The 12255-nt window shown below is 47.8% G+C and overlaps 1 protein-coding gene across 1 annotated transcript in view; it reads right to left on the minus strand.

The window, feature by feature from the left end:
• IRAK3 (interleukin 1 receptor associated kinase 3) overlaps positions 1–12255 on the minus strand; it is an 86218-nt gene that overhangs the window by 12434 nt on the left and 61529 nt on the right. The window contains exons 6-7 of the mRNA XM_063927540.1: positions 9523–9727; positions 9229–9291 (exon numbers count right to left, since the gene is read on the minus strand). Coding sequence (XP_063783610.1) covers positions 9229–9291; positions 9523–9727 — 268 coding nt within the window. The remainder of the gene's footprint in view (positions 1–9228; positions 9292–9522; positions 9728–12255) is intronic.

Raw genomic sequence — 12255 nt, forward strand, 5'->3', positions numbered from 1 at the left:
AGAAGAGACACCCTTGTCCGTGGCGATAAGGTTATCCGCTGATGCATCTGCAGATGCGATCCGGACCATTTGTCCAGCAGATCCCACTGAAAAGTTCGTGCGTGGAATCTGCCGAATGGAATCGCTTCGTAAGAAGCCACCATCTTTCCCAGGACTCTTGTGCATTGATGCACAGACACTGTCCCTGGTTTTAGGAGGTTCCTGACAAGTTCGGATAACTCCCTGGCTTTCTCCTCCGGAAGAAACACCTTTTTCTGAACCGTGTCCAGAATCATTCCCAGGAACAGCAGACGTGTCGTCGGGGTCAACTGAGAATTTGGAAAATTCAGAATCCACCCGTGTTGTTGCAGCACTAGTTGGGTTAGTGCTACTCCGTCTTCCAGCTGTTCTCTGGATCTTGCCCTTATCAGGAGATCGTCCAAGTAAGGGATAATTAATACGCCTCTTCTTCGTAGAAGGATCATCATTTCGGCCATTACCTTGGTAAAGACCCGAGGTGCCGTGGACAATCCAAACAGCAGCGTCTGAAACTGATAATGACAGTTTTGCACCACGAACCTGAGGTACCCTTGATGTGAAGGGCAAATTGGGACATGCAGGTAAGCGTCCTTTATGTCCAGGGACACCATAAAGTCCCCTTCTTCCAGATTCGCTATCACTGCTCTGAGTGACTCCATCTTGAACTTGAATTTTTGTATGTACAGGTTCAAAGATTTGAGATTTAGAATAGGTCTTACCGAGCCGTCCGGCTTCGGTACCACAAATAGCGTGGAGTAATACCCCTTTCCCTGTTGTAGGAGGGGTACCTTGACTATCACCTGCTGAGCAAACAGCTTGTGAATGGCTTCCAATACCGTCGCCCTGTCCGAGGGAGACGTTGGCAAAGCAGACTTTAGGAACCGGCGAGGGGGAGACTTCTCGAATTCCAACCTGTAACCCTGAGATACTACCTGTAGAATCCAGGGGTCCACCTGTGAGCAAGCCCACTGTGCGCTGAAATTCTTGAGTCGACCCCCCACCGTTCCTGAGTCCGCTTGTAAGGCCCCAGCGTCATGCTGAGGGCTTTGCAGAACCCTGGGAGGGCTTCTGTTCCTGGGCAGGGGCTGCTTGCTGCCCTCTCTTACCCCTTCCTCTGCCCCGAGGCAGATATGACTGTCCTTTTGTCCGCTTGTTCTTATAGGAACGAAAGGACTGCGGCTGAAAAGACGGTGTCTTTTTCTGTTGGGAGGGGGTCTGAGGTAAAAAATAAGAATTTACTTACCGATAATTCTATTTCTCGGAGTCCGTAGTGGATGCTGGGGTTCCTGAAAGGACCATGGGGAATAGCGGCTCCGCAGGAGACAGGGCACAAAAGTAAAGCTTTCCGATCAGGTGGTGTGCACTGGCTCCTCCCCCTATGACCCTCCTCCAAGCCAGTTAGGTACTGTGCCCGGACGAGCGTACACAATAAGGGAGGAATTTTGAATCCCGGGTAAGACTCATACCAGCCACACCAATCACACCGTACAACTTGTGATCTAAACCCAGTTAACAGTATGATAACAGCGGAGCCTCTGAAAAGATGGCTCACAACAATAATAACCCGATTTTTGTAACTATGTACAAGTATTGCAGATAATCCGCACTTGGGATGGGCGCCCAGCATCCACTACGGACTCCGAGAAATAGAATTATCGGTAAGTAAATTCTTATTTTCTCTATCGTCCTAGTGGATGCTGGGGTTCCTGAAAGGACCATGGGGATTATACCAAAGCTCCCAAACGGGCGGGAGAGTGCGGATGACTCTGCAGCACCGAATGAGAGAACTCCAGGTCCTCCTTAGCCAGGGTATCAAATTTGTAGAATTTAGCAAACGTGTTTGCCCCTGACCAAGTAGCTGCTCGGCAAAGTTGTAAAGCCGAGACCCCTCGGGCAGCCGCCCAAGATGAGCCCACCTTCCTTGTGGAATGGGCATTTACATATTTTGGCTGTGGCAGGCCTGCCACAGAATGTGCAAGCTGAATTGTATTACACATCCAACTAGCAATAGTCTGCTTAGAAGCAAGAGCACCCAGTTTGTTGGGTGCATACAGGATAACAGCAAGTCAGTTTTCCTGACTCCAGCCGTCCTGGAACATATTTTCAGGGCCCTGACAACATCTAGCAACTTGGAGTCCTCCAAGTCCCTAGTAGGTGCAAGGCACCACAATAAGCTGGTTCAGGTGAAACACTGACACCACCTTAGGGAGAGAACTGGGGACGAGTCCGCAGCTCTGCCCTGTCCGAATGGACAAACAGATATGGGCTTTTTTGAGAAAAAACCACCAATTTGACACTCGCCTGGTCCAGGCCAGGGCCAAGAGCATGGTCACTTTTCATGTGAGATGCTTCAAATCCACAGATTTGACTGGTTTTAAACCAATGTGATTTGAGGAATCCCAGAACTACGTTGAGATCCCACAGTGCCACTGGAGGCACAAAAGGGGGTTGTATATGCAATACTCCCTTGACAAACTTCTGGACTTCAGGAACTGAAGCCAATTCTTTCTGGAAGAAAATCGACAGGGCCGAAATTTGAACCTTAATGGACCCCAATTTGAGGCCCATAGACACTCCTGTTTGCAGGAAATGCAGGAAACGACCGAGTTGAAATTTCTTTGTGGGGCCTTCCTGGCCTCACACCACGCAACATATTTTCGCCACATGTGGTGATAATGTTATGCGGTCACCTCCTTTCTGGCTTTGACCAGGGTAGGAATGACCTCTTCCGGAATGCCTTTTTCCCTTAGGATCCGGCTTTCCACCGCCATGCCGACAAACGCAGCTGCGGTAAGTCTTGGAACAGACATGGTACTTGCTGAAGCAAGTCCCTTCTTAGCGGCAGAGGCCATAAGACCTCTGTAAGCATCTCTTGAAGTTCCGGGTACCAAGTCCTTCTTGGCCAATCCGGAGCCATGAGTATAGTTCTTACTCCTCTACGTCTTATAATTCTCAGCACCTTAGGTATGAGAAGCAGAGGAGGGAACACATACACCGACTGGTACACCCACGGTGTTACCAGAACGTCCACAGCTATTGCCTGAGGGTCTCTTGACCTGGCGCAATACCTGTCCCGTTTTTTGTTCAGACGGGACGCCATCATGTCCACCTTTGGTATTTCCCAACGGTTTACAATCATGTGGAAAAAACTTCCACTCTCCCGGGTGGAGGTCGTGCCTGCTGAGGAAGTCTGCTTCCCAGTTTCCATTCCCGGGATGAAACACTGCTGACAGTGCTATCACATGATTTTCCGCCCAGCGAAAAGTCCTTGCAGTTTTTGCCATTGCCCTCCTGCTTCTTGTGTCGCCCTGTCTGTTTACGTGGGCGACTGCCGTGATGTTTTTCCCACTGGATCAATACCGGCTGACCTTGAAGCAGAGGTCTTGCTAAGCTTAGAGCATTATAAATTTACCCTTAGCTCCAGTATATTTATGTGGAGAAAAGTCTCCAGACTTGATCACACTCCCTGGAAATTTTTTCCTTGTGTGACTGCTCCCCAGCCTCTCGGGCTGGGCTCCGTGGTCACCAGCATCCAATCCTGAATGCCGAATCTGCGGCCCTCTAGAAGATGAGCACTCTATAACCACCACAGGAGAGACACCTGGATATAGGGTTATCCGCTGATGCATCTGAAGATGCGATCCGGACCATTTGTCCAGCAGATCCCACTGAAAAGTTCTTGCGTGAAATCTGCCGAATGGAATTGCTTCGTAGGAAGCCACCATTTTTACCAGGACCCTTGTGCAATGATGCACTGTTTTTAGGAGGTTCCTGACTAGCTCGGATAACTCCCTGGCTTTCTCTTCCGGGAGAAACACCTTTTTCTGGACTGTGTCCAGAATCATCCCTAGGCACAGCAGACGTGTCGTCGGGATCAGCTGCGATTTTGGAATATTTAGAATCCACCCGTGCTGTTGTAGCAGTATCCGAGATAGTGCTACTCCGACCTCCAACTGTTCCCTGGACTATGCCCTTATCAGGAGATCGTCCAAGTAAGGGATAATTAAGACGCCTTTTCTTCGAAGAAGAATCATCATTTCGGCCATTACCTTGGTAAAGACCCGGGGTGCCGTGGACAATCCAAACGGCAGCGTCTGAAACTGATAGTGACAGTTCTGCACCACGAACCTGAGGTACCCTTAGTGAGAAGGGCAAATTTGGGACATAGAGGTAAGCATCCCTGATGTCCCGGGACACTATATAGTCCCCTTCTTCCTGGTTCGTTATCACTGCTCTGAGTGACTCCATCTTGATTTGAACCTTTGTAAGTGTTCAAAAAATTTTTTAGAATAAGTCTCACCTAGCCTTCTGGCTTCAGTACCACAATATAGTGTGGAATAATACCCCTTTTCTTGTAGTAGGAGGGGTAATTTAATTATCACCTGCTGGGAATACAGCTTGTGAATTTTTTCCCATACTGCCTCCTTGTCGGAGGGAGACCTTGGTAAAGCAGACTTCAGGAGCCTGCGAAGGGGAAACGTCTCGACATTCCAATCTGTACCCCTGGGATACTACTTGTAGGATCCAGGGGTCCTGTACGGTCTCAGCGCCATGCTGAGAACTTGTCAGAAGCGGTGGAACGCTTCTGTTCCTGGGAATGGGCTGCCTGCTGCAGTCTTCTTCCCTTTCCTCTATCCCTGGGCAGATATGATCTTATAGGGACGAAAGGACTGAGGCTGAAAAGACGGTGTCTTTTTCTGCAGAGATGTGACTTAGGGTAAAAACGGCGGATTTTCCAGCAGTTGCCGTGGCCACCAGGTCCGATGGACCGACCCCAAATAACTCCTCTTCCTTTATACGGCAATACACCTTTGTGCCGTTTGGAATCTGCATCACCTGACCACTGTCGTGTCCATAACATCTTCTGGCAGATATGGACATCGCATTTACTCTTGATGCCAGAGTGCAAATATCCCTCTGTGCATCTCGCATATATAGAAATGCATCCTTTAAATGCTCTATAGTCAATAAAATACTGTCCCTGTCAAGGGTATCAATATTTTTAGTCAGGGAATCCGACCAAGCCACCCCAGCTCTGCACATCCAGGCTGAGGCGATCGCTGGTCGCAGTATAACACCAGTATGTGTGTATATACTTTTTATGATATTTTCCAGCCTCCTGTCAGCTGGTCCTTGAGGACGGCCCTATCTATAGACGGTACCGCCACTTGTTTTGATAAGCGTGTGAGCGCCTTATCCACCCTAAGGGGTGTTTCCCAACGCGCCCTAACTTCTGGCGGGAAAGGGTATACCGCCCATAATTTTCTATCGGGGGGAACCCACGCATCATCACACACTTTATTTAATTTATCTGATTCAGGAAAAACTACGGTAGTTTTTTCACATCCCACATAATACCCTCTTTTGTGGTACTTGTAGTATCAGAAATATGAAACACCTCCTTCATTGCCTTTAACGTGTGGCCCTAATAAGGAATACGTTTGTTTATTCACCGTCGACACTGGATTCAGTGTCCCTGTCTGTGTCTGTGTCGACCGACTAAAGTAAACGGGCGTTTTAAAACCCCTGACGGTGTTTTTGAGACGTCTGGACCGGTACTAATTGTTTGTCGGCCGTCTCATGTCGTCAACCGACCTTGCAGCGTGTTGACATTATCACGTAATTCCCTAAATAAGCCATCCATTCCGGTGTCGACTCCCTAGAGAGTGACATCACCATTACAGGCAATTGCTCCGCCTCCTCACCAACATCGTCCTCATACATGTCGACACACACGTACCGACACACAGCACACACACAGGGAATGCTCTGATAGAGGACAGGACCCACTAGCCCTTTGGAGAGACAGAGGGAGAGTTTACCAGCACACACCAAAAACGCTATAATTATATAGGGACAACCTTATATAAGTGTTTTCCCTTATAGCATCTTTTTTATATATTTCTAACGCCAAATTAGTGCCCCCCCTCTCTGTTTTAACCCTGTTTCTGTAGTGCAGTGCAGGGGAGAGCCTGGGAGCCTTCCCTCCAGCCTTTCTGTGAGGGAAAATGGCGCTGTGTGCTGAGGAGATAGGCCCCGCCCCTTTTTCGGCGGCCTCGTCTCCCGCTCTTAACGGATTCTGGCAGGGGTTAAATATCTCCATATAGCCTCCGGAGGCTATATGTGAGGTATTTTTAGCCAAAATAGGTTTTCATTTGCCTCCCAGGGCGCCCCCCTCCCAGCGCCCTGCACCCTCAGTGACTGCCGTGTGAAGTGTGCTGAGAGGAAAATGGCGCACAGCTGCAGTGCTGTGCGCTACCTTTAGAAGACTGAGGAGTCTTCTGCCGCCGATTCTGGACCTCTTCTTACTTCAGCATCTGCAAGGGGGCCGGCGGCAAGGCTCCGGTGACCATCCAGGCTGTACCTGTGATCGTCCCTCTGGAGCTGATGTCCAGTAGCCAAGAAGCCAATCCATCCTGCACGCAGGTGAGTTCACTTCTTCTCCCCTAAGTCCCTCGTTGCAGTGATCCTGTTGCCAGCAGGACTCACTGTAAAATAAAAAACCTAAGCTAAACTTTTCTAAGCAGCTCTTTAGGAGAGCCACCTAGATTGCACCCTTCTCGGCCGGGCACAAAAATCTAACTGGCTTGGAGGAGGGTCATAGGGGGAGGAGCCAGTGCACACCACCTGATCGGAAAGCTTTACTTTTGTGCCCTGTCTCCTGCGGAGCCGCTATTCCCCATGGTCCTTTCAGGAACCCCAGCATCCACTAGGACGATAGAGAAAAGTGGATTTTCCGGCAGTTGCCGTAGCCACCAGATCCGATAGACCGACGCCAAATAATTCCTCCCCTTTATACGGCAATACTTCCATATGTCGTTTGGAATCCGCATCACCTGACCACTGTCGCGTCCATAAACTCCTTCTGGCAGATATGGACATCGCATTTACTCTCGATGCCAGAGTGCAAATATCTCTCTGCGCATCTCGCATATAAAGGAAAGCATCCTTTAATTGCTCTATAGTCAATAAAATACTGTCCCTATCCAGGGTATCAATATTTTCAGTCAGGGAATCCAACCAGACGACCCCAGCACTGCACATCCAGGCTGAGGCGATGGCTGGTCGCAGTATAACACCAGTATGAGTGTATATACTTTTCAGGGTAGTTTCCAGCCTCCTATCAGCTGGATCCTTGAGGGCGGCCGTATCAGGAGACGGTAACGCCACTTGTTTCGATAAGCGTGTGAGCGCCTTATCCACCCTAGGGGGTGTTTCCCAGCGCGCCCTAACCTCTGGCGGGAAAGGGTATAATGCTAATAACTTTTTTGAAATTAGCATTTTTCTATCTGGGTTAACCCACGCTTCATCACATACATCATTTAATTCCTCTGATTCAGGAAAAACTACAGGTAGTTTTTTCACCCCCCACATAATACCCCTTTTTGTGGTACTTGTAGTATCAGAGATATGCAAAGCCTCCTTCATTGCCGTGATCATATAACGTGTGGCCCTACTTGAAAATACGTTTGTTTCATCACCGTCGACACTAGATTCAGTGTCTGTGTCTGGGTCTGTGTCGACCGACTGAGGTAAAGGGCGCTTTACAGCCCCTGACGGTGTCTGAGACGCCTGGGCAGGTACTAACTGGTTTGCCGGCCGTCTCATGTCGTCAACTGATTTTTGTAATGTGCTGACATTATCACGTAATTCCATAAACAAAGCCATCCATTCCGGTGTCGACTCTCTGGGGGGTGACATCACCATTATCGGCAATTGCTCTGCCTCCACGCCAACATCGTCCTCATACATGTCGACACACACGTACCGACACACAGCAGACACACAGGGAATGCTCTTATCGAAGACAGGACCCCACTAGCCCTTTGGCGAGACAGAGGGAGAGTTTGCCAGCACACACCCAAGCGCTATAATATATATGGGAACAACCCTATATAAGTGTTGTTCCTTATAGCCGCTTAAATATATAAAAATATCGCCAAAATATGCCCCCCCTCTCTGTTTTACCCTGTTTCTGTAGTGCAGTGCAGGGGAGAGTCCTGGGAGCCTTCCTCACAGCGGAGCTGAGCAGGAAAATGGCGCTGTGTGCTGAGGAGAATAAGCCCCGCCCCCTATTCCGGCGGGCTTTTCTCCCGGAGTTTTAGACATTTGGCATGGGTTAAATACATACATATAGCCTTAATGGCTATATGTGATGTATTCTTTTGCCTTAAAAGGTATTATATATTGCTGCCCAGGGCGCCCCCAGCAGCGCCCTGCACCCTCCGTGACCGTCTGGTGTGAAGTGTGTGACAACAATGGCGCACAGCTGCAGTGCTGTGCGCTACCTTCATGAAGACTGAAGAGCCTTCTGCCGCCTGTTTCCGGACCTTCAATCTTCAGCATCTGTAAGGGGGGTCGGCGGCGCGGCTCCGGGACGAACCCCAGGGTGAGACCTGTGTTCCGACTCCCTCTGGAGCTAATGGTGTCCAGTAGCCTAAGAATCCAATCCATCCTGCACGCAGGTGAGTTGAAATTCTCTCCCCTAAGTCCCTCGATGCAGTGAGCCTGTTGCCAGCAGGACTCACTGAAAATAAAAAACCTAAAAAACTTTTTCTAAGCAGCTCTTTAGGAGAGCCACCTAGATTGCACCCTGCTCGGACGGGCACAAAAACCTAACTGAGGCTTGGAGGAGGGTCATAGGGGGAGGAGCCAGTGCACACCACCTGATCCTAAAGCTTTATTTTTGTGCCCTGTCTCCTGCGGAGCCGCTATTCCCCATGGTCCTGACGGAGTCCCCAGCATCCACTTAGGACGTCAGAGAAATATGCTAGATCCTGTGTATGAGGACACATATCCACCTAGGTTTCTTTGCTATGTAGCTAAATGGTTAGCAGTCTGATAAATGTATATGCAATGGTGCAAAGATTTTTTATTCTGAAAATGTTAATATAGCAAACCATACAAAGAGGTCACCGTTACCTACTGTATGAAGCCTATGGTCACTGTGACAATATTAAGATTGCCTTTACAGATAGTCTTGTTTTAGCCAACATATGTAAATTCTTGGGTATTGCAGGTGTGTAGTTGCCCCCTAGCTTAAATGACATCAACAGAAAAGGACACCATTGATTAACAACAAGAGTATTATTTTTGATCTCTATATTATAGAATGTGAATGATGTTTGCACAAACAATATATTACATTAAGGTAGTACATCAATATGTGTCTTTTACGTATTTAGAAACAACTACAGAAATAAATCTTACCAGATATGTACATTTGGATCCATTAAGTATTGCTTGACATCCACTTAAAACTTCCATTGTTACCTTATGAGATTCATAAAACATTAAAATGGTTACTAATGTTATTATATTAACAACTACATTTATTAAGTAGCAAGCAGGAGCCAGAATTTTTATATCCTTGTATTTTTATACAAATTAAGCACTAACAAAAAGATTCATCTCCATAAAAGTTTATGAGAACTGTAAATGTCTCTTATGAAATTCTTGGTTTGAAATAAAACTGTTAAAGGTAATTCTTCATGGACTCACAACAATTCCATAGCTGTACACATCAGTTTTCAGTGACAGTTCTCCTTTCCTAATGTACTCCTCTGGCAGGTGTGCCAGGAACCTCAGTGCGGCATGATCCATCTTTATGGTGTGATGTGGTGTGGTATTTATCAGGTTAGACCTCAAATGTATCATGGCAAAGTCTGAGAGCTTTGGCTGAAAATGCTGATCAAGCAATATATGTTTGCTGGAAGATAGGAAATAAGAACTAGCAACTGGAAAATGTGGATATTTTACAATACAGCAGTGTTAACTTTGTAATGTTACTAGTTTTTGCATTTTCAGTACACATACATAAACAGTCAAGGAGGGTACACATGGAGAGATGTATGCTTAATTTCTAAGCAATCTGACTAGACTGGCCAACGAAGGTGTGGCCGGACGGTGCGGGGGGTGGGCCATAGCAGCTGCGTGACATATGTAGCCACTGTGACCCAGGGCAGTGACGAGTAACGCCCGGCCAGCCGCAGGAGCTGCGCTTGCTGGGATTTACTCTACAAGTACAAAAGCATCGCTTTTGTACTTGTGCGGGGGGAGGGGGGTGCGGCCTGACATGCGGGGCGGACTAGCCCTATGCTGGGCGCCCCCCCGCATGTCAGTGTAAGTGATCGTAGCTATGCTAAATTTAGCACAGCTACGATCAGGTCGGAATGACCCCGCAATTTCTTTATACCATACCTCCCAACTGTCCCGATTTTCGCGGGACAGTCCCGTTTTTTTGGGACTGTCCCACTGTCCCACCTGCAGGCTGCAGTGTCCCGTGGTGAGGGGGGGGGGCAGTTGGGAGGCTCCTGCACTCGCTGCTCTGCAGGAGGAGAGGGGGCATGCTAGCAGCTCACAGAGCACTGGGCATGCCCCCTCAGTGACGGAAATGGGGAGCGTGGCTTGTGATTTTGGTCCTCCCGCGATGACACGCCCCTTTTCACAGGCCATGCCCCTTTTCCGGGAACACGCGCTGTGTCCCGCTTTGACAAAGAAGAAAGTTGGGAGGTATGTTATACACTTAAACTTCATCCCATTTTATTACTACTGCAATTTTTTTGCAAAGGGAGCTAAGCCATGTTATGCCATGAAGAATCTAAAATAGACGTTATGGTAAGAACTTACCGTTGATAACGTGATTTCTCTTATGTCCACAGGTATCCACAGGATAACATTGGGATATGGTTGAGCGACAGTGGAAATGGCACCAACACGGTCACAAGCTTTCTGGCCTCCCAGGATGCATCGGGGCTTCCCCATATAGTCCCGCCCACTGACTCAGTCAAATCAGTTCTTTCCACAGTGATTTAGGCAGGAGCATCAGGTAGAAACCTATTTAGGCGATAAGAACACACATGCACACCCTTCCATACAAGAGGGAAGAGGTTTAGTGATTGTCAAGATCCTCAAATCAGGTGCATCAGGGTGGGATCCCTGTGGATACCTGTGGACATAAGAGAAATCACGTTATCAACGGTAAGTTATTACCATAACGTCTATTTCTCTGGCTGGGTCCACAGGATTATCCACAGGATAACATTGGGATTCCCAAAGCCAATTTTAGTGGTGGGGACGCTCCTGATTACACAGGAGGCAAAAGTATCCAAGGCATAATGTCTAATGAATGTGTTTATGGAAGACCACGCGGCCGCCTTACAAATCTGTTCTGCTGAAGCACCCTGTTGTGCTGCCCATGAAGGACCTACCTTACGTTTAGAATGAGCAGAGACATTAGCCGGAGTAGGGAGATCTGCATGAGAATAAGCTTCTGATATTACCATTCGGAGCCATCTCGCCAGCGTCTGTTTACTAGCAGGCCATCCTCTTCTATGAAATCCGTAGAGGATGAAGAGAGAATCTGTTTTCCTGATGGCACTAGTACGATCTATGTAGATTCTTAAAGCTCGGACTACGTCCAGCGACGCTTCTCCTGCAGATAGTCCCAATACCTGAAAAGCTGGGACTACAATCTCTTCATTCAGGTGAAACTTTGAAACCACCTTCGGAAGATAACCAGATCTCGTTCTGAGAACTGCTCTGTCTGGAAAAAAACTTAGGAAAGGAGACTTACACGATAACGCTCCTAAATCTGACATTCTTCTGGCTGACGCCATTGCCAGCAGAAAAAGCACTTTAGCCGTTAACCATTTAAGATCTGTTCTCTTAAGCGGTTCAAACGGAGGACCCTGGAGGAATTTAAGAACTAAATCCAAATCCCAGGGAGCTGCAGGAGGGACAAATGGAGGTTGAATATGTACAACTCCCTGAAAGAAAGTACGTACATCCTGTAAATCAGCAATCTTCCGCTGAAACCATACAGTTAATGCTGATACTTGAACTCTCAAGGAAGCAACTTTCAAACATTTATCCAATCCTGCTTGAAGGAAATCCAAAATCCTGGATACTTTAAAAGATCTTGGATTCAAACTTTTTCCAGTACACCAATGAATATAGGCTTGCCATATTCTATGATACACACGAGCTGAAGAAGGCTTTCTTGCTCTAAGCATAGTTTGGATTACTTGTTTTGAAAATCCTCTAGCTTCTAAGATAGAGGTTTCAACAGCCACGCCGTCAAAGACAGACGATCCAGATGACTGTGGCAACAAGGACCCGGCATTAGCAGATCTGGACGTTGAGGGAGCAGTATCGGTGCTTCCACGGACATTCTCAGCAGATCTGTGTACCAATGCCTTCTTGGCCAAGCTGGAGCTATTAGAATTATCGCTACCT

This window comes from Pseudophryne corroboree, chromosome 6 (assembly GCF_028390025.1).
Source record: "Pseudophryne corroboree isolate aPseCor3 chromosome 6, aPseCor3.hap2, whole genome shotgun sequence".
Classification (NCBI taxonomy): Eukaryota; Metazoa; Chordata; class Amphibia; order Anura; family Myobatrachidae; genus Pseudophryne; species Pseudophryne corroboree.